Source organism: Bactrocera oleae, chromosome 6 (genome assembly GCF_042242935.1).
Source record: "Bactrocera oleae isolate idBacOlea1 chromosome 6, idBacOlea1, whole genome shotgun sequence".
Lineage (NCBI taxonomy): Eukaryota > Metazoa > Arthropoda > Insecta > Diptera > Tephritidae > Bactrocera > Bactrocera oleae.
In genome coordinates this window covers 56,298,881-56,319,800 of record NC_091540.1, presented here as the reverse complement: position 1 = coordinate 56,319,800, position 20,920 = coordinate 56,298,881, and the positions used below count along the sequence as shown (strand labels likewise).

General features: G+C 35.5%; 6 protein-coding genes across 10 annotated transcripts in view; 2 read left to right on the top strand and 4 right to left on the bottom strand.

The window, feature by feature from the left end:
* Nelf-E (negative elongation factor E) overlaps nt 1–1,306 on the bottom strand; it is a 64,687-nt gene extending 63,381 nt beyond the window's left edge. For both annotated transcript variants that reach the window (XM_070112277.1, XM_014233336.3), the window contains exons 1-4: nt 1,142–1,306; nt 562–1,079; nt 342–508; nt 10–232 (exon numbers count right to left, since the gene is read on the bottom strand). In XM_070112277.1, the coding sequence (XP_069968378.1) occupies nt 141–232; nt 342–508; nt 562–1,079; nt 1,142–1,222 (858 nt within the window). In that variant the 5' untranslated portion in view covers nt 1,223–1,306 and the 3' untranslated portion in view covers nt 10–140. The remainder of the gene's footprint in view (nt 1–9; nt 233–341; nt 509–561; nt 1,080–1,141) is intronic.
* Nucleotides 1,307–1,642: 336 nt separating this feature from the next.
* Pus7 (pseudouridine synthase 7) lies at nt 1,643–4,387 on the top strand. Its single transcript, XM_014233297.3, has 5 exons — nt 1,643–1,830; nt 1,898–2,085; nt 2,149–2,545; nt 2,605–3,157; nt 3,261–4,387. Exons 1-5 carry the CDS (start codon nt 1,730–1,732, stop codon nt 4,182–4,184), a joined length of 2,163 nt encoding a protein of 720 aa, XP_014088772.3. The 5' UTR covers nt 1,643–1,729; the 3' UTR covers nt 4,185–4,387.
* Nucleotides 4,388–4,596: 209 nt separating this feature from the next.
* On the top strand, nt 4,597–13,293 carry LOC106616589 (modifier of mdg4). 3 transcript variants are annotated; one of them, XM_070111914.1, is made up of 10 exons: nt 4,597–5,473; nt 5,541–6,539; nt 9,278–9,517; nt 9,582–9,711; nt 9,773–10,736; nt 10,797–11,386; nt 11,464–11,516; nt 11,586–11,687; nt 12,590–12,909; nt 12,985–13,293. In XM_070111914.1, exons 3-10 carry the CDS (start codon nt 9,441–9,443, stop codon nt 13,011–13,013), a joined length of 2,265 nt encoding a protein of 754 aa, XP_069968015.1. In that variant the 5' UTR covers nt 4,597–5,473; nt 5,541–6,539; nt 9,278–9,440; the 3' UTR covers nt 13,014–13,293. The 3 variants fall into 3 exon arrangements, with proteins under 3 accessions (XP_069968015.1, XP_069968014.1, XP_069968016.1); XM_070111913.1 differs by having other exon boundaries at nt 4,597–6,527; XM_070111915.1 differs by having other exon boundaries at nt 4,597–6,539; nt 11,467–11,516.
* LOC106616596 (transcription factor Adf-1) lies at nt 7,536–8,622 on the bottom strand. The gene is made up of 3 exons (XM_014233315.3): nt 8,378–8,622; nt 8,145–8,313; nt 7,536–8,076 (listed from the first exon to the last, which is right to left on the bottom strand). The coding sequence occupies exons 1-3, from the start codon at nt 8,529–8,531 to the stop codon at nt 7,749–7,751; spliced, it is 651 nt and encodes a 216-aa protein (XP_014088790.3). The 5' UTR covers nt 8,532–8,622; the 3' UTR covers nt 7,536–7,748.
* A 1,379-nt stretch (nt 13,294–14,672) lies between the features above and the next one.
* LOC106616580 (pyrimidodiazepine synthase) lies at nt 14,673–16,676 on the bottom strand. 2 transcript variants are annotated; one of them, XM_036360957.2, is made up of 5 exons: nt 16,519–16,676; nt 15,392–15,978; nt 15,195–15,316; nt 14,876–14,953; nt 14,673–14,819 (listed from the first exon to the last, which is right to left on the bottom strand). In XM_036360957.2, exons 1-4 carry the CDS (start codon nt 16,544–16,546, stop codon nt 14,923–14,925), a joined length of 768 nt encoding a protein of 255 aa, XP_036216850.1. In that variant the 5' UTR covers nt 16,547–16,676; the 3' UTR covers nt 14,673–14,819; nt 14,876–14,922. The 2 variants fall into 2 exon arrangements, with proteins under 2 accessions (XP_036216850.1, XP_014088771.2); XM_014233296.3 differs by having other exon boundaries at nt 14,673–14,953.
* Nucleotides 16,677–17,656: 980 nt separating this feature from the next.
* On the bottom strand, nt 17,657–19,408 carry LOC106616574 (pyrimidodiazepine synthase). The gene is made up of 3 exons (XM_036360976.2): nt 19,234–19,408; nt 18,124–18,710; nt 17,657–18,062 (listed from the first exon to the last, which is right to left on the bottom strand). Exons 1-3 carry the CDS (start codon nt 19,259–19,261, stop codon nt 17,937–17,939), a joined length of 741 nt encoding a protein of 246 aa, XP_036216869.1. The 5' UTR covers nt 19,262–19,408; the 3' UTR covers nt 17,657–17,936.
* Nucleotides 19,409–20,920: the final 1,512 nt, after the last annotated feature.

The window sequence follows — 20,920 nt, the reverse complement described above, 5'->3', positions numbered from 1 at the left end:
TTTTCCTACCTTAAAGCAGAAAATCTTCATTATTTGCTTGATAACAGTGGGAATTTGCTGGTAAGTTATTGCAGCCAATGCTGGTGAAGTCTTACTACTTAGTTATTATATTATTATAAATTAAAATTTTTTAACACTATTTATTCAAAACTTGTTTGTAATAAAAAGTCCTCGTCATACTGAACCATCTCGCGGCCGTCTTTGTGGTTGCCTTTTTGCGAATCACTCGCCGCTGCAACGGAGAAAGAATTAACAAAAATAAATAAAAGGCAAAGTAAACAACTATACTATTTACTTAAAACACAAAAAGATACAAGCTCCCAATATATACGTTTACTTACCTATAGACGACCACACGGCCGAAGATGAAGCGTCGTTTATAGGCTCAATTTGTGGCTGACGACGCGCCAGTTGCACTTGCAAATTAATGCCGTTAACGCTTTTGCCATGCATTTCGGCTATAGCACGGTCAGCTGATTCTGGCTTAGCAAACGAAACGAAACCACGACTACAAAAAATATGTAATTAACGGAAAGTAAATATGTTGTAATTGTTACTCACCTTTTCTCGATTTCCATTGACACATTAACAATTGTGCCGTAATCGTTGAAAGTCTTCTTCAAAAACTCTTCGGTTACTTTATTTCCCGACACGAAGATTGTATTGCCGGTGCGTGGCTTTTCTGGTTGTGTTGAATCCAATGGCGTTTTATCATTTAGACCACGTTCTTTGCGATCGCGTTCAGTGGCGAAATGTTGATAAAGGTTTTGCATACGCGGCTCTTCTTTTATGATTTCACTAATGATGGTCTCTTGCGCTACATCATTTTGTGTAGACGAGAAAGGTTGATAGGCTGCTACACTGGTTTCAGGCGCACGCTTAGCACGCTCTTGTCCTTTTGGACGTTTAAATGAAGTTTGATCTTGCTTAGTTTGCTGCTTTTGGATAGCTGGTATTGCGCCGCTTTTAATTAATTTACGTGCTACTTCGCGAGCATCGCGGGCGTCAGTGGGACGCTTTAATGTCAGTGGTTTCTCTGGTTCTGGTTTTGGTGCTTTTAGCGCTTGTAGCGCTTTTTTCTGCAAGTACACGCACGAAACACTGCGTTATAACCGGGAACATTGCAGTGAAAATTAGTTACCTTTTTCTTTAGCTTTTGATATTTGGCTTGCAGCATATGCTCTTCCTCGGTTAAAGTTGTTGGAAAATGTATATAAACCATTTTCTTTGTATTATTTATTGGAAGAAACAAAAATAAAATTTCTACTTTTTGACAATCGGCAATAGGATTGTTTATTGTTGTTCTCAATACAGAGTTACCTACGCTCAAACATTATTTGTACAGCTGACAGTTGATTTTCTTTCGTTCACGATCTGTGCGGACTAATGCTATTTCATAATATTTTTATAGTAGAATGTTTTACAAAGGGAGTACAATAATAAACATATATAAGTGTTTATAGTATATAATAGTTATGGAAAAAAAAAATAAGTACAATAATTTGGAAGAATAATACTTGTCATATAAAAAATATATTCATAAATTGTTCCAACTAAAAAAAATTGATTGCATTTGCTAATCGATTTCCCAAAATATATCGATAATTGGAATACAAGCTATCGTTCAGCGGCAATCTTTAGTTATTATCCATGTTTAGTTATAGCAGTTTATTTTAGTTAATAAAAGCCGGTAATTTATATTTTAAATAATATATTTATTTCTTTTGCTATGCCACAAAGAAAGAAAGTGAAAACCCAATGGCGTCCAAGACAGATACGCAATAAAAATCGGCCGGGTCAAGAAGAGGAATGGAGAAAAATGTTACCAAAGTAAATCCCACATGCTTTCGTACGTTTATATTGTATTTAACTTTACATATTGTCGTATTGGTATTAGAAAGGATGGGTCTAATAAGATGAGCTTGCGAGAAGACCAAGTCGGTATAACTGAATATGTGAGCAATGGTGCTGGATTCACTGGAGTTGTAAAATCACGTTTTTCTGATTTTCATGTCAATGAAATTGATCTAGATGGAAAAGTTTTACAATTGAACGATTTGACAGTACCAAAGCCAGCAGAACATGGTAAATTAAATTTTTTTCGTATATAGATATGTGCTCTTCCTAAACATTAAAATATTCCTACAGCACTTGATGAGGAGGAGTTAGCGGCTGTACGTCAAAAATTCCGTGAGATCATAACAGATGACACGTGGGATAAAATGTCTGCTTTAGCCGCGTTGGGCGCAAAAGATCCAGCAGCTCAGCCTATAGATATAATAGTAACGACATTAGATAAAACAGAGCGTGGACAAATACACGATATGCTTAAAACATTATATGGGCAGAAGTTGGTTGGTTCGACAGTGACTGAGTTAAAAGATTCTTTGGAGGAACGAATTATACGTGTAATGAAACCCAAATATAACTCCAGTAGTGAGAAACGAACGCGTTGGAATTTTCCGGGAGAATATGTACATTTCTTGTTGTATAAAGAAAATATGGAAACTAGCGAAGCAGCATCACGTCTAGCTTCACGTATTGGGTATGTTTTGAAACAGTTTTCTCTAGTATTAATATTTATAATCTACGAATATATTTCAGTATGCACCCATCTAACGTAAATTATTGTGGTACGAAAGATAAACGAGCCAAAACTACGCAGAAGTTCTGTATAAAACGACGTCTCCCTTCACATATTCTAACGGCAGCTCAAAAGTCATACGTACGCATCGGCAATTTCACATTTAGCAACGATGTACTCAAGTTAGGTGATTTAAAAGGCAATCGATTCAGAATCGCTTTGCGTCATATTAGTGGTGATGAGGAGGAAATTCAGAAAGCGCTGGAGAATTTACGTGACAAAGGCTTTATAAATTATTTCGGTTTGCAGCGTTTTGGTAATCACGCCGATATACCCACTTATGAAATTGGTGTTGCACTTTTGAAGGCGGATTATAAAACGGTCGCAGAGCTCATACTAAAACCGCGCTCAAATGATCTGCCCTTCATGGATGAAGTGCGCAAGAAGTGGTGGAAAGAGCGTAATTCAGCCGCTGCTGCAGCAATGTTCATTCCAAATGAATTTATTGAAAAGAAATTGCTAGATGGCTTGGCGAAATACGGTGAGAATGATTTTGCAGCCGCGTTAAGAAAGGTGAGGCTTTTGTAGTAGTTTAAATGAAGTATAGGGTAAAAAATGAAATTAGATTTCAAAATATTAACTTCTACATTTTTTTATAATTACTTGCAAATGTTAGATACCACGCAATATGCTCTTGCTTTACCCGCACTCGTTTCAAAGTTTTGTGTTCAACCGCATTGCATCGCGACGCATTAAAGAATACGGCTTTAAGCTGATATCCGGCGATTTAGTATATCGCAATAAAGAAGAAATGGATGAGGACATCATAGAAAAATGTGATTTAAATAACACTGTCGATGATGTAGCAGAAGACAATGAGAATACTGAAGACAATGATGTTGAGGCAAATGAGACAAAGGACGAGGCTGAATCTCCCGCGAACTCCGCAGCAAAGAATGAAGATTCAATTTTTAAGCGCAAAGTCAAAGCTTTAAGTGAAGACGACATTGCAAGCGGTAATTATACGCTTTTCGACGTAGTACTACCCTTACCTGGTCATGATATCACATATCCCAGCAATGAAGTTGGCGCATGGTATGAAGAGATACTCGCAGAATATGGTTTGTCATCGAAAAAATTACGTCATAAGGTCAAAACTTTTGCTATGGCTGGCGCCTACCGCAAATTGTTGATATGTCCCCGCGAATTAACATGGAAATTCCGTAAGTATTCCTCTCCTGAGGAGACACTGATAGCATCCGATTGGGATCGTATCGCTGGCAAAGCTGGTAATATAGAAAACGCTGAGGGCACAGGTGACTTAAAAGCGCTCTTATTAGATTTTCACTTGCCGCCATCGGTGTATGCCACCATGTTTCTGCGGGAGCTGCTAAAAACGGATACATCGGCGGCGCAACAGTTGAAAATAGAAAAAGATGAAATGAGTAAAGTCAGAGACAAGCAGCAGGCAGAAGATGGGAATGAAAGTAAAAACGATGCAGCTGTTGAAAGTGCCAGCAACGAGTCCATAACTGAAAAGCGTAAATTGACAGCTGATGAATCGGAAGAGGTGGAGGAGAAGAAATTAAAAACTTTATAGTAGTTAGAAGCTGTAAAGTGGTTCAGGTTTACATATGTAAGTAAACAACTTTCCAAATATTTATTTGGCTATTTACAACCATAAAATCAATAACAGTAACTAATAAACAAATCCAAAATTATGGTTAAAAATTCCAAAAAAGGTGGTTAAAATTTCAAACAGCTTAAGTCGATTTAAATAAAAATATAGTTACACCATCCACATCACTACCTATAACTATTCCAACAACAGGGTTACTACCATAGAATGTCAGGGTATAGCTATCTGGTTAGGCGATGTCGAGCTCCAAATATTTAATATACTTCACTGCAAGGAGCTTAAAACTCCCCTGCCCAATCCACGGCCATCATATCTACCCACTGGGCGAACGAGTAAAAACTGGACCTCAACATTCCCGTCGATGATGTCAAAATTCAGACAATAACTAACCCTAAAAGTTTAGCAGTCACACTTGACAGTCTACTCCTTCTCTCCGCACACAACCGCGATTGTCACAAAAGTACAGAGCCACAACAAGATCCTGAAGTCGCTAGCCGGCAGCATTTGGGATAAGCATAAAGAGACGTTGTTGGCAACATACAAGGCAAGGTCTATAACCGGCTAGCCGGTCATTAACTACGCCTCCGCAATATGGTCGCCTGAATGCCGCAGGTTGCAGATGGAGAAGGTTCAAACCTTCCAGAATACGGTACTCCGGACTATAACAGACTGATGTGTTCTATCGAACATTTGGGGTCCGCACGCCTCCTGTAAATGATCATAGCACACGTCTCTCCAAGCAGTTTCTGCTCGGATGTTTTCGTCTAAATCATCCCTGCAGTCACCTGCTCATCAGAAGAACATTCCTCAAACACGTCGACGAATTAGCACCATATACAGACCAAGTTTCGCACGCGTCCAAATTTCGACAGGTACTGAACGCCATTCACAGCACAGCTATTAACACCTTCCTCCCGGTGAATGGCGTGCTTGGAGTCCAAACACCAGCTATTGCAGAATAAAAGCTCGAGTTGCCGCGTGAAACAAGAGTAACTTTAGAGCAACTTCGCTCTAGGTATTATAGCAGGTTAAACTTCTACTTATACAGACTAGACCCCGACATACAAATTTTGTGTCTCGCATGAAACGAGTCCCCGCACGACACTAATCACATCTTTGCATGCTCAATTAAACCTGCTCACCCAACCCCCCCTTTCACTATGGGCCGAACCCGTCGAAACAGCTCGTTTCTTGGACCTTCCATTAAGTGACTTCGAAGACAGTTAATTTATTGCTTTCCCCCGATCAGGGTAATTGTTACAAGAACAACAACAACATTAAGTATAATTTTATATTTCTTTATTTTTTCTTTCTTAGCCATGCACGTCTGTCTGTTCGTCTGTATATACGCGACTTAGTCCCACAGTTCTTGAGATACCAATCTAAAATTTTGCAAACGTTGTTTTCTCACCAAGAAGCTGCTCATTTGTCGGACTCACCGATATCGGAACATTATAGCATATAGTCGGCATACAAACTGATCAAAATCAAATTTTTGTATGGAAAACTTCTTTATTTAACAAAATAACTTCACAAAATGTGGCATAGATTATTGTCCTAGGGAACACTACAATCTACGAATATATTGTTCAGATAGGACTACTATAGCATATAGCTGCCATAAAACTCATCGAATAAAATGAAACTCTTGTATGGTATAAGCACTTTTATTTGTGTAGGGTTTTATCGGTGCAACTGAAGTTATCGTTTTTTCTTGTTTTTTTGGCTTGTAATCACCCTTGCATACTTAATCGTAATATATTTGAGTTGAATGCTCAAACAGACCGCGTTCAAAAATAGCTACATTACAAAAATAAAACTGTTAAAAGCAACAGACGATTTGTATAACAACAAAAACAAATCGATACATAGCATTGTTTCACATTGCCTCTAATACGTCTCGCCGCTCAAATACGACCGCACGTAGTCAAATCAGTTTGTTTACATTGCCTAAATGGCCAACAATCAAGTTGAAGCTGCAATTGCGGTGGCGCACGAGTCTGTTTGGTGGTGTAATTGACTCTCTTCAACTCTCTTTGCATATAACCACTTACAGGCGTTCATATGAAGGGAGCGCGCCGTAGTGCGCATATACAGACATAAGGATTGGTAAAAAGGGGCAAGGATTTTCAGGCATTTTTACATGGATTACAGTACGAAGTGAACAACCGTGGCGACAACAAATAATAAAAGCATTTCTTGGTTGGAAAAATTATATGAAAAACAGAAAGTGCGGATTTTGCGCAAAATATAAATATGCAGTGAAATAGGAAATAAACTAAATAAACTAGCAAATTTTGAAAAGTAATTTAAAAAGTAAATAAAAAGTGTTATCATTCATAAAAATATAAAAAATTAATATTTTGAAAAGTGTTAATTGTTTTAAATGTTATATTAGCTTGGCGCCTTTATTAGCATATGAACACCACTTGTAGAAAAATTAACAAAATTATAGTAAATATAAGACTATAAAGACTAACATAATTTTTATAATATATAAATATAATTTATTAAGGCGAAGGTCTTTGAAAATTTGCAGTTATTGATTTTTTAGCAGAGTAAATCAATCAATAAAGGCGACGGTCACATTAATGTATGAATAACAACAGCAAAACACAGGAACACACCAACAAGACTAATTGACAACCTAAACGGTTATAAATACATATGCAGATATATATTTATATCATACACATATGTATGTATGTACTTTTGTACAAATGAAGTGCTTAATATTTGAAGTACTTGAATTGCGCGCTTCAAGTCAAAACAGCGAGGTCGACAACCAAACGCTCACACTAGGCGCATCTCATAACCATCCACACAAACATTGCATATGGTGGAGATACGTCGCATTTGCCTAAAACGAAAATAAATCTGAAAGATATTATGACCCTTATTAGAAAATCACCACCTTGTTTACTTAGCTACATACATACACTCATATAAAAGTATTCTTGTGTTATTCATACCTACATACGTATGTACATATATCTGCTATTATTTCCGTCGAGTCGATATCTGCAATTAAATTTGCCCACTCCAACAAAAGCATTATTTCAATTGAAGGGTGGAAACCAAGCATCCAAGTGATTCATATCTGTAGAAATCAATAGCGGTTTGTACGAATACATTCAGCAAGGGAGAAGTTACATATGGATAGGTGCGTTTCATTATTTGATGACAAAAAAATATGTTTGTACACGCTCTAAAAGAGTAAAATCTAATAAATTAATCCAAATAATGGCGAGGTAGGGATATTTACTGTCTTATTGCTTTTAGCGCATTTTCATACAATTAAACTCTGAATAATTATTTTAAGGAAATTAGTTTTATTTTTCAAATTCCTTGTTTTTTGTTCCACAATTATAAACTTGCAATTTTATCATCTAAAAAATACTTTTAATTAATGTTTAATTACTACTGCCATTACACTTATATTGAAAATTAATAAATAGAAAGTTATGAACACGCGTAGAAAAAAGGATTTCAGCTTGAAATTTGCTTACTTGTATAATAACTACATTAAATTAATATATCGTCGATACTCTCATTTTCCAAAAATTTAAGCTGACACTTACAGAGATACGCTACAATACGTTTTTCAGCTTTTGTACGATTTTCCTCATCCAAGCCCTCTAGCAACGTTTCGATGCGTTTTAAGCATGATGCTGTAGTTGTTGTTGTACTCACTATAGGTTCTGGTTTCTTTGTTTCTAAAGCAACAGTTTGTTCATCCATTGCCTCTTGTAATGGATCATCTTCATTTGGTAATTGCTCAATAAGTTGTTCAGCTTCCATTTCACTCCAACTCGAACGTATATTCTCTGCAGCGCTTTTTGTGCTAGTTGAACTGTCAATATTTGAATTCATGACTTAAATAAATAGTTATATTAAATTTATATATATTGATTATATTACCTGTGCACTCTTGTGTGGTGGTCAAGGAAACTCATTTTGTCTAATAAGTTCCATGTGGAGCCCTGTGCGCTTTTTATACCGCCAGCTTTTCGCCCAAGCTCCTGTGCCTTTTGCGACTCACGACGATACTTATCGCGCAGATTCTTCCAACGTATTACACAGTATTTAGCTTTAAATGATTGTAAAAATGATTTGTATATAGTAAGGGCATTTTAAAATATTAGCAAACTTACTTTCAACACCCAAAGAAGATGCGATGCTACGCCAGATTTCATTTCTTTTCTTCATTAGATTGTAGGGCGATATCCGCACTTCATTTACATAAAGCAGTGCATTTGCGCGCACCAAATCAACTAGTTTGAAATCGAAATCTGATTTTGTTTCCATTTTTACACATTTATTTGTTTTTATGAAGTATTTATAACGTAAATAAAATATTAATAGCAAGTAGTGAATGAATACGAGCAAAGTCGAAAACAACAAACAGACGAAAATGAAATGTCAATGACGGAAATGCGACAGTGCTGCCACACTACGTCGTGTAATAAGCGGATATAATATTAGAAAACAATTAATAAACACGAAAAAAATTTAGTTTAAAAATGCTATTTTTATTTAAAAATCAATATATATATTTAAAAATGATATATATTAAAAAAAATAATAATAATTGTATCAAAGGGCAGTGCAGTAGTAAAATAAAAAAGAGGTATGCTTATACTAATTGGTAGCGCTTCCGGTTTAGCCGCTTATGTTTGCATTAAATATGAGGTTCAAAAATATAACTGCTATTTTGTATATAATATTTAAATAGCTCAAAATACATATCAATTCAACACTTCGAAAAAATTTATTTATAAAAATATCCTTATGCGTAATTATAGAAAGGACGCTTTTATGAACCCCATTTAATTGCGTTTTCCTGTGCTGTGATGTACACATACAGCTATCTGTTCGTTATTGCGCGCTTGTTGCTATTGTAGCTGCCGAAAATTGCAGACAATTTATTGATTTATCGATTTGCTTCCTGTTAGCTTGCACTTTCGCTCCTTATATACAATAACGTGTTGAGCGCCTACAAGCACGTAAAACAGTAATAATATTTCTTTGATTTTAATTTGTATAAAAAACAGTGGTGTGTGTGACGTGATAGCACATTCAACAATCATTAGGATTTTAAATGCATCGCCATGTTGCAATAATGATTTTACTTTTGCACAAAGTCAGTGATTCCAAGCAGTATAGTGAGCAAGAAAGTTTATATCCACCAGTGCGTCGGTGTACTTAACAGAAACGATGACAGCAGAAAATTATCATCTAAAATGGGACTCGCATTTGTCCTTTTTGAATTCTTCAGTTGCCACACTTTACAAGTAAGCTGTTTATAGTGCAACTGCATGTGAATTTATTAATAAAATTGTTTAATTTTCATCATAGAAATGAGAAGTTCGCCGATGTTGTGCTCTACAGTTCCAGCAGCAGTAGTGCCAGTGGCAATAGCACTGATAGTGGCATACCAACAGTGGGTATTTCAGCGCACAAATTTATACTCAGCTCGTGTAGTCAGGTAACTAACTATACATGAAATAAATTTCATTCTCTTCTAAATAATTTTTGTTTCGCTTTAGTTTTTTGCAACGATGTTCGAAACCGCACCTATAACCTCGCCTAACGGCGTGCTCTACGTTGTGCTTCCGCCGGAACTAAGCCACCGCGCTATACAAATACTAGTACAATATATGTACAGTGGCGAGGCCACAGTCGCCAATGATATACTTAGTGAAGTTTTGCGTGGCGGTGAGATTTTGAAAATCCGTGGTCTATGTCGCACCTCCCCAACGTCATCTAATTCGCACAATACTTTAACGCGCGTCAACGAATCACTAATAGCTAACGGTGTCGGCCCCCATTATATACAAAGTACAGGCAATCGCCAACAGTCAATACCAACACTTACACACTCGCATATGTCCAATGCACATGGTAGTGATATGTATATAGTCAATAAATGTCCAAATGGTGGTGGTGGTAATTGTGCACCACGTTACCATGCCATGGAACATTTGCAACAGCCTGTGACGCAGTCAGTGCCGACACAACAAACACACGCACAGCAAATACAACAAACTCAACACCAGTTTCGTGGCTTGGGCGCCTCCGTGTTGCCCAAGGATAGTCCAGTGATAGTCAAGTCACCGAAATTGTCACAACTTGGGCTACTCTCGGCTGCAGCGTCGAGTAGTAAGCACCTAACAGGTGGTGGCATATCGGTAAACAAGGAAGTTGCTATAGATCCCGATGAAAAATGCTGCTATCAATTGAATCAGCTGCATGTGGCAACGACTTTGTGCAACGAAATTGGTTGCACGGGCGGCTGTCCCATGTCCATGGAAAATGAGCAGGTGAGGCGCCGACAACGCAATCAAAACGATGAAAATATGCGCGCAACTGTGGTGGAGCAGCAATTAGAGCGGGAGTATACAGAGCGACAGCGTCCACCACCCGATGAAGAGGAGCAACATAATGACATTGACATGCCCAATTATGACAGACATCTGCGACGCAGCAGTGGTGGCAGCGCCGGCGAACGCAGTAAGTAATTCAAAATAAATAACTTAAAAAAAATATATTTCTTATTACCGTTATTCGCAGTGCGCGATTACTTCGTATCAGATGCCTATGAGCATACCAACACAACAGCCACGAAAAGTCATTATACAGAGCAGGTCAACGGCAGCAGATTGTCGAACACACCGCCCATGTCTCACACACAAACTTTCCTCGCTATAAAACAAGAGCCAACCGACTGGACTACAAACGCTTCCACAACAGACAATGCACACGCCGATTTGGTGTCACGCGCCAAAACACCGCTACGTTCTCCAAAACAACCGTTAGATTTTAAAATGCCACCTGGCAGTACAACTGTCAAACTTGAAGTCGGCGCACATTCACATAGTCCACACAGCGAACAGGACACGAACACCCAAGACGATAGTGACTATGAAACACGTCTGGCGTGTGAAACATGCAAACAATCCTTCGACGAACCTAAATCTTGGGTGCGTCATTTGGAGTCGCACACCATTAACGCAGCAACAACAACAGCAGATACGGTAACGTTAAATGTGGCTTGTGGTACAACGAATAACATGAATAGCACAACCGTAGGCAACACCATGACTAATGGCGGGGAGGCATTAGTCAAAGCGTATGTGCCCAAAAAGCGGCGACGAGTATCGGTGAGCGTGCTTATTAGCTCAAAGTTTTAATTTTTGTAACATATTTATGTATTGTATTTATTTTATATTCATGACAGCAGCAGGAGAACAACGCGGGTCATGTGACGCTCTGCTGTGACTTGTGCTCAATGTATGTAAATACTTTACGAATTATAGTCAAATAGAGAAATTAAATTTTGTTTTCGCTTTTATTACGTAGCTCCTTTGAGACCCCGGCAGATTGGGTGCGCCATCTAAACAACGAACACACAGAAATCGAGCTGGCCATGTTCAATAGCAAAAAGGACAATGAGCAGAAAAGGTATAATAATCAACTGCAAGCATGTCTACAGTACTGTGTAACGAAATAGTGACATATTCTATTTTTATATATATATCCTGAACAGAATTTATGTATACTATATAACAGGGGTAAATTTTTTATTTTTACACCCTCGAGAGGAAACTTAATTACAGTTTGCCACGAAGTTTGCAACGCCCAAAAACCTCGAAGATCATATAATATCTGTGCGTCTGTATATAAGCGAACTAGTCCCTCAGTTTTAGAGTTTTAGCTGTCATACAAACTTGTAGATCAAAATCAAGTCTTTGTATGGAAAACATTTGTATTTAATAAGATATCTTTACAAAATTTGGCATGGACTATTTCCCTAAACAATGCAAAAATCTCCGAATATATTTTGCAGATTGGATCACTAGGGCATATAGCTGCCAACCAAAGTGACCAATCCAAATAAAATTCTTGTATAGAAGAATTTTTATTTATCAAGATATCCTCATAAAATTTGCCATGGATTATTTTCCAAAGCAATGCTACAATCTCCGAACAAATTGTTCAGATTAGACTACTAAAGCATATCACTGACTAACTGATCGGTCAAAATCAAGTCCTTGTATGGAAAACTTTTTTATTTGACAAGATATCTTTGCAAAATTGTACATAGATGATTGTACAAGGCCACGCTACAATCTCCGGATATATTGTCTGGATCGTACCACTATGGCATATACATAGCTGCCATACACACTTTTCACGCAGAAAAAAATTTATTACGGTTTGTTTTTGTAGCAGATTTGTGCGCCACCCTGTAGATTCGCTGTAGCCGAAGTTAAAGTTTTTTTCTCTTATATTTACATACATTTATTCACATATAAATTCAATTTGTTAATGTAAATAATGAAAGTATTTTCATCTTATCACAGTTCGGGCAACAACAACCACCAAAATATGCAGCAATTGCACCTCAAACGTTACACCCATCGCTCAACGTATGACCAGCCCGCCAATGAAACGCAACCGTTAGCAGTAACCTCAACGGCGCCATCCACGTCCAGCTTTTCGGAGCGTGCTGAAGTTTGTAGCAAAAAGTTTTCCACGCATAGCACCGTTTTGACGCACAAACGCAATCACAACAGTGCACTGAACGGTGTCAGTGTGAGTGTGAGTACTAGTGTCGCATCCACAACCTCGGGCGGCGCCGATGTTAGCGTGATTAGCAGTGTGGCCAGCAGTTTACCGAACGGTATAATGAAGAAATTCGAATCTTGACATATATACACATAACCTAATATATACATATACATTTTCTCTTCCGCAGAACAAATAGGCGCCTCATCGCAAGCTTGATATAGTCGCAGATATCGTAAGGATGCACAAAACGCTTGAGAAACACGCTGTTCTGCCAGCGATTGCATGGCATGGAAAAATGCAGAAAACGCTTGAGAAGCCCAACGTTTTGCCAGAGATCACAAATGGAGTGAGAATCGTTACCTAAGTCGTTCCAAATCTAAACTAATGATGAAATCATACCAACCAAACTATTTTAATCAAAATTTTTACAAAAATATAAATGGCATCAGGAGTACAGTTAAAATGTTTTAAAATATATAAATGAAAAAAAAACAACCACGTACACACACACATATTTTGGATCACTTTGCAGCAACGAAGCAACATTCATGTATGTACGCATTACGAGATTAACAGTTAAGGACTTCCGAAGGTGAATATATTGTGAAAACGCATACTTAAGAAAAAATAAAAACAAAAAAACAGACATTTTTAAATAATTATGAACGAAACCACTTTGAGATAACAGTAATAAATGAACTACGAAGAAACAACAACAAACATTATAATGTAATATGGAAAAAAAATATTTTTTTGTGAATTATACCAACTTACAAAGGGCTCATAAGTGTATACATATGCATGCAGATATAATATATTGTAAACGAAAAAGTTTTAAAAAAACTTTAAAATAAGATTAACACCATTGAATATTTTATTCGAGACTATGCAACAATTTGTTACATATAAACTGAAAAAAAAATAATAATAAATTGATTCGATGTTTAAATTTATTCTATACTTATTAAAACACAAGCATGCACATACATAACTGTTTACAAAAGTACAAGCATACAAACGAGTATGTGCAGTTGTACAAACAACTTAACTTGTCTGCAAAATGTATGTTTTTTCAATTTTCTCGCTCTCTATGTGTGTAGTTGAAAAAAAAGAAGAAAATTATAAAAGTAATTGAAAACTCATTCCAAAACCACAAAGATATTTACATTTATCGTGATTTTACATATTTAACGATTAAAAAAAGGAAAAGTGAATATATATATTATATTGTATTTAGCTATTTAAGCAGTTTATGCAGCAATGCAGTTTTAAATAAAGTATTTTTCTCTAACGTCAAATCCAATCTTTGGCTTACAAAGCACGAAAATTATTTTAGTTTTATACGCTGAATAGGTATAACTTATTATGGCAAACTTAACGAAGTTTGTAACACCTAGAAGGCACCGTCAGGCCCTATACGCGAAATTTGCTACGGATTAATATCTAGGGCAACGGTACAATATCAAAATAAATTGATCAGATCAGACGACTATAGCATATATCTACCATACAAACGGATCCAACAAAATCCAATCCTTGTATGAAAACTTTTTTATTAGACAAGATATCGTCACACAATTTGCCATAGATTATTATCCAAGGCGACAGTGCAATCTCCGAGCAATTTATTCAACTGCCATACAAACACAACGAATAAAATCAAAATAAAATTTTTTTATACTTTTTTTTTTTGCTATAAGAAATGCATCTGTGAAGGGAATTACAAGCACTAACAACGATACATATATAGATGTTCATTATGGATATGGTCATGAAGGGTGCTTTTAGGCACGCAACAGATAAACAAATTGAACGTAGACAAACATATTTTTGATGAACTTACGAAAATGAAGGACAACAACAAACCACTTCAGATACTTCACTGAGAAAAATATGTAAAAATTTATTACAAAACAAATGCGCTGCATTTGAATTCATCAAATGGATATGCTGATATGTACAAAAATATATGCGATGTATAAGAATGACTGTAAGAAATTTACACGGATATGTAAGTAGCGTGATATTTGATGTTACTTTTAAATTGATAATCGGCATACAATCAAATCGAAACAAGTTTTTCTTTCGAATATTACCAAAAACAATTAAAATGCGATTTTTATCCTCAACAAGTTTTTTGCCGTTTAGCATCGTTCCTGAAAATGAGATTGAATACAAAAGAATCAGTGTTTGTAAGTCGACGCTTTTAGTCACATTCGAAACTTAAACATAGATTTTTAGTATGTATACAAAAAGATTATGTTATGAATTATAAATCTGATTGTTGGAATGATGTGTTTGCAAAGATGTTAGTTACATCAATGATACATATTAATTAGTGTGTATTTCGCACTTTGTTTCGACGAAAATTGGTTGCATACATTGAAAATGTCTTACACGAGCATATCATAATTGTGAACATTTTCACGACGCGCTTTCATAAATTTGGCATGAGTTTCACCATCCAAATAGAATCCCTTTACGGCTGGATCATTGATCATCAAATCACGCCATGCAATCTATAAAGGGTAAAATATATATTGAACACACTTAAATGCAAAAAAAACTCGGATCACTTTACAAATTGTACTTACCAGCTTGCCAAAACGTTCCTTATCCATTTCATATTTGTCGGGTAGCAAGTATTTCAACATGGCTGAACGCTCGCACCACGGCCAAATCATATAGTCCAACATGCCGGGCTTATCGCCACCAAAGTAAGGTGTACCACGTGAGCTCAACTCCTTTTCGAAAATATCTAAACCTTTAGAGATCTCTGTTAGTGCACCGGGTGCTGCGTCACTGCCACCTAGAAACACTTTGTACATGGCACTAATCACCGAGTTGAACCTCTCGATAAGTATCTTATCTTGTGCTTTCTTTAGTGGATCTTTGGGAAAAAGTGGTACTTCGGGATACTTCTCATCAAGATATTCAGCAATGATCAGTGACTCAATTAAAGCTGGATTTCCTTCCTCTTTGGGTAGCTGTAGTGCCGGCACTTTACCCAGTGGACTGACTTCGGTAAGCCATTCAGGTTTTTCCGTAAGATTAATATAAATAGTGTGATGTGGAATATTTTTGGCGTCAAGTACTAAGTGAGCACGATGAGCATATGGACAAAAGCGCATGGAATACAAGCGAAAAACTCCATCGTCAGGTAATTCTGGTTTTTGTGAACCTATTAATAATAAATACACTTTTTATTGATGTTCCAGAAGTTGACTACAAATTTTTTTGTCTTTTATACGTACATATGTATATACATACGTATGAATACAAACATTTATGAGGTGTATGTCTTGTAGCATACAACAAGTATATTAAATATATATTCCATACCTGCATCTACGGTATAATAGCGTCTAACAATATACTAAGTGGAAATTGATAACAGCGCTAATCCTATTTACGTGCTTAAGTCTACGTATCTCCAATTTCTTTTTCATTTGTATCAAACATGACTAGGCAAAATTTGGAAACCCCATTAAAATAACTCCACTTGAACGACGGGAGTCTTATAAAAATGCGAATTTTATAACAATGCTTTTAATTAAGAACTTTCTAGCAACATACTACTAACTAACTTAATAGCCATTAATGGAGACGTTGGAACAAAATATCTCTTTTAGCTGCGAGTTATTTACATTTTATAAAACTTGCAATTTTATTTCACAATAGCACTGCAATTGTAATATTATTCACTCAAATAGATACTAACCTTTAGCTAAATGCTTGCCGCCACTCATTGTGTATTTTGTTATTGTAAATGTTTTAAAATTTATTATAAATAGTTTATATGCAATTTATTCGCCGATTGTTAAGTCACCAACTGGGCAAAATTAACTCACCAACATATATATATATATATATATATATATATATATATACATATATACATAAATAACGACCGGTTTGACAATTTCTTATGAGCGTTCATTCGCTTTATTTTAAATTTATTTGTGCTTTCTTATCTATTTATATTAGGGTTGCACGTTAACAATCTGTTTTATTTCTGTGCCTCGCAATTATGGAAAGCTTTTATGCCAATACAACTCGATTCGATTTGATTCATTTGTTCTCAAGAATGATAGAAATACTACAACTCTAGAGACACATACAATTTGAGTCAATGCCACTTTAAAATATTTTCTTTTTTCCGACCATATTATAAACTTTGTTAAGAATTTAATTTATATTATTAAGGATGAATTCATGAACTATTTTTAATAGGAATAGGTAAAAAATTAAATCTAACCAATTAATATTATTTACACGTAGGCGTTATCCTTGTTGTTGTTGTTATAACGATTATCTAATCCCCGTTTGGGTGATAAATTCTAGATTCGTTGTCGTCGAGGTCATCTAACGGAAGGCCCAGGAAACGAGCTGTTTCGACGGGGTCGGACCATAGGGAAGGCGTTATCCTTTAATTCCATTTGTGAAAGCACGTCACCTTGTGTGGGTTTTGTTTGGAATCCTTTCGGTTAATGTATGGTATCTACATATGTACATACTTACATTTATAATTTGCTTCCATTAGTCAATCTATGTAAGTAAAAATCGATAAATAAAACCTCATATTTATATATGTACATAAAATATGAACAACTAGAACAAATGCAAATATTGTTACTTTTTTGTGTATATTATATCAACATGCAAACGCTCATTAGCGCACACAATAATTCCCACATCAACGTCATATTTTCATTTAAACTAAGTGAAGCTACATATGTATATACATACATAAGAAAATAATTAGTATTATAGATGATTAGGTGTGAAAAAATAAGTATAGCCACAATTCGGTTTTAGACGCACAATACATACAACTACACATTAAATCAAATTGGTACTGATAATGCTTATCTTTGTTATATATTGCGAAACTTCTGATACAAACAGAAACATGTAGTAATTAGATGCACCCATAGATATGTATGTACATTTTAACAAATGCGATATCAGTAAAAATATTTGAAGCATGAAACTTTTATTTAGAGTTTTTTAATACTTTTATATTTTATAATAATTTAAAATATTTTTTATTCAAATTCGGCATATTCATATATATGTATATGCATAAGAATATATATACAAATATTGCATATATACAATAAATTCATTTCAAGGGCCTTACACTAGCATATCATAATCGTGAACATTTTCACGGCGCGCTTTCATAAACTTGGCATGAGTTTCACCATCCAAATAGTGATCTTTCACTGCTGGATCGTTAATCATCAAATCGCGCCATTCAATCTATCATGAGTTGAAATATATTTAAAACAAATTTTAGCATACAAATTATTATTTGATTTACCAGTTTGCTGAAGCGCTCCTTATCCAATTCATATTTCTCCGGCAACAAGTATTTCAACATTGCCGAACGCTCAAACCATGGCCAAATCATATAGTCTAACATGCCGGGTTTGTCGCCACCAAAGTAAGGTGTACCACGTGAGCTCAACTCCTTTTCGAAAATATCTAAACCTTTAGAGATCTCTGTTAGCGCATTCGGTGCTGCTTCAGTACCACCTAGAAACACTTTGTACAAAGCACCTACTACCGAGCTGAATCGCTCAATAAGTATCTTGTCCTGTGCTTTCTTTAGTGGGTCTTTGGGGAAAAGTGGTACTTCGGGATACTTCTCATCAAGGTATTCGGCTACTATTAGTGACTCAATTAAAGCTGGATTACCTTCCTCTTTAGGTAACTGTAGTGCCGGCACTTTCCCCAATGGACTGAATTCCGTGAGCCATTCTGGTTTCTCGGTAAGATTAATAAATATAGCGTGATATGGTACGCTTTTGGCGTTTAGCACTAAGTGAGCACGATGAGCATACGGGCAAAATCGCATGGAAAATAAGCGAAGAACGCCATCGTCGGTAAATGCGGGTTTTGGTGAGCCTAAGTGATAATATTTAAAGTTATTAATAATATTCATAATTTTTCTGAGTAGTTCAAAAATTATGACAATATTTATATTTGAGAATATTTACCTAAAACAATATGTTGTTATGCACGTACAAATGGTAAAAAGTATTAAACAAGTAATTAAAACACTTTAAATACATACAAAAATTAGAAGTACCAGCCACTTATTTATTTCTTATGCTTATTCATTTCTGATATCTTCGAATTCTATCTAAGCAAAATTTGAACACGCTTTCTTTTTGTGTTTGTATTTCGATTAAATTTCGTATTTTAAATCTAGAGAGATCACTAGTGACCTTAAAATATTGTAACCTTGAATAAAAGGGTACATTGCAGCAACTGATCACTTTTCCGGAAGTATATTATATTTGTATGCACACAACTTACTATTTCCTTGGATCCGATAAAAACTTGCACTGCATTCCTCACTCGCATATTTTTATACCAGACGACGTATAATTATTGAATATTTTAGACGTTCTTTGTTCATACTAACCTTTAGCTAAATGTCTGCCGCCACTCATTGTATATTTTAATAAGTTAATCGCTTTTAAAGTTGTTCGAGAAATGATGATTAATTTTTAGAAAGTCCCCTTCTATTGTTAAATCTGCAACTGAGTAATATTAACTCAACAACAAGTTTATATAAATAATGACCGGTTCTTGCAGATACTTATGTGCAGTCATTCGTTATGTTTTCAGTTCATTTCAATTTCCTTTTGTTATTATGGTTGTGTTTTGCCACAAACATATGTTTTAATTCGTCATTAGCAAAAGCTTCATTATTCTAGTTATTTCCGTTAGTTTGACGCTTAAAGCTCTTTTCTGTAGTGGCATTTATTTGGTTGGCGGAAATAAATGGTTCGGCATAAAAATCAGGAGAGTACGAGTATTGTGATTTTTTAGAAATTTGAAATTTAAAGTATGAACTAGTAGCTTAACAAAGCAAACATGGTTTGATGTTGTAAAAATATAAAATATTTGCTTTTGAATTCTTATTTCAAGGAAGTTAATAAAGTGAAAAAAAAGTGATTACCAAAGCAAAAGCTTTTCGATAGCGGTTTTTACGAGTGAGGAAGTCAAAAGCGGCCTTTACACGGTCATTTTTGTATGCAAGCATGTGCGGCGTGATGAGAAGAATGAGCGTGTAAACATAATAAATTCGTGTTTGTCATACATGTGCGATGGTTTTTAAAATTTTTTAAAAACATGATGTTGTTATGAACATGTTTTATGGTGTAAACGCTTGCATCATGCACGCAGTATATTTTTTCAGTCGGAAGCAAACATTGAAGCGTAATGATGTCACGGATAAACGAAGAACTGTGGAAGGACTTCTTTGAAATTTATCTAAGCGTTCTGGATGGCTGGATTATAAATTTAAAAAAAAATCATATAATATAAAAAAAAACATATAAATAAAAAAAAAATTATAACAAAGAAACTACAAGTCATAATAAAATATCATGGTTTTATGATGAACGTTTTAAATTAAATTAGCAAATAAAATTTAGTTGCACGTTGTTCAAAAATATTTGTGTCGTTCCCTGAAATTTCGTTTCGCACTGCTTTTGTAAGCTATTTTTAGCGGGTTTATTTCTGGCATCCCACCTTTTTTGACATCAGCTGTTCGAATTTCCCTGATTTTAATAATCAGGGAAGGATAATAACAGAAAAATAAGCGAAAATGAGAGAGTCTCGCTTCATGTCATCCTTGTCATTTCATCCTTGATGTTGCTTCGTTCACAAATAACAGAGAAATAAAGTATGATTGCATGTTCGACCGTTTAAACGAAAACCAGTTTTTTTTGCATCATACCATGTTTGCATACAAAAATGACCGTGTAAAGGCCGCTAAAGAAATTGTGAAATTGAACCTGAATACTACGGACATCGTTGCTGAAGACAAGCAAACTAAGGTACGGCTGGCTTTTCTACGTGAAATGTATATTTTATCTCAAAATAAGCTCTCCAACAATGAAAGTTTGCGATGCGGTTGTTGATGTAGAAATGTAAAAAATAGTGCTAGGAGTTGTCTTCGGCTCGCCATTTCTCTGCTCGCTTTCCTGAATCGTTACAACAAAATTATCTAGTTGTATTCGTACAAAAAAGTATGCTATCTTCAATGCTACCAAATTTTGTTTCACGCTTTTTAGACCAGTTTTTTCATTGTAAATGGCCCA

Coding starts and splice junctions, on each gene's coding strand:
- LOC106616589 (XM_070111914.1), top strand. CDS start 9,441: ATGACAGCAGAAAATTATCATCTAAAATGGGACTCGCATTTGTCCTTT. Junction 9,712..9,772: donor TACTCAGCTCGTGTAGTCAG/GTAACTAACTAT, acceptor GTTTCGCTTTAG/TTTTTTGCAACGATGTTCGA. Junction 11,688..12,589: donor AAGGACAATGAGCAGAAAAG/GTATAATAATCA, acceptor ATCTTATCACAG/TTCGGGCAACAACAACCACC.
- LOC106616596 (XM_014233315.3), bottom strand. CDS start 8,531: ATGGAAACAAAATCAGATTTCGATTTCAAACTAGTTGATTTGGTGCGC. Junction 8,314..8,377: donor ATCTTCTTTGGGTGTTGAAA/GTAAGTTTGCTA, acceptor AATCATTTAAAG/CTAAATACTGTGTAATACGT. Junction 8,077..8,144: donor CACCACACAAGAGTGCACAG/GTAATATAATCA, acceptor AAATATTGACAG/TTCAACTAGCACAAAAAGCG.
- LOC106616574 (XM_036360976.2), bottom strand. CDS start 19,261: ATGAGTGGCGGCAGACATTTAGCTAAAG. Junction 18,711..19,233: donor CGGCAGACATTTAGCTAAAG/GTTAGTATGAAC, acceptor ATTATCACTTAG/GCTCACCAAAACCCGCATTT. Junction 18,063..18,123: donor AGGAGCGCTTCAGCAAACTG/GTAAATCAAATA, acceptor AACTCATGATAG/ATTGAATGGCGCGATTTGAT.
- Pus7 (XM_014233297.3), top strand. CDS start 1,730: ATGCCACAAAGAAAGAAAGTGAAAACCCAATGGCGTCCAAGACAGATA. Junction 2,086..2,148: donor ACCAAAGCCAGCAGAACATG/GTAAATTAAATT, acceptor ATATTCCTACAG/CACTTGATGAGGAGGAGTTA. Junction 3,158..3,260: donor TTGCAGCCGCGTTAAGAAAG/GTGAGGCTTTTG, acceptor TGCAAATGTTAG/ATACCACGCAATATGCTCTT.
- LOC106616580 (XM_014233296.3), bottom strand. CDS start 16,546: ATGAGTGGCGGCAAGCATTTAGCTAAAG. Junction 15,317..15,391: donor AGGAACGTTTTGGCAAGCTG/GTAAGTACAATT, acceptor TACCCTTTATAG/ATTGCATGGCGTGATTTGAT. Junction 14,954..15,194: donor CACAATTATGATATGCTCGT/GTAAGACATTTT, acceptor TCTCATTTTCAG/GAACGATGCTAAACGGCAAA.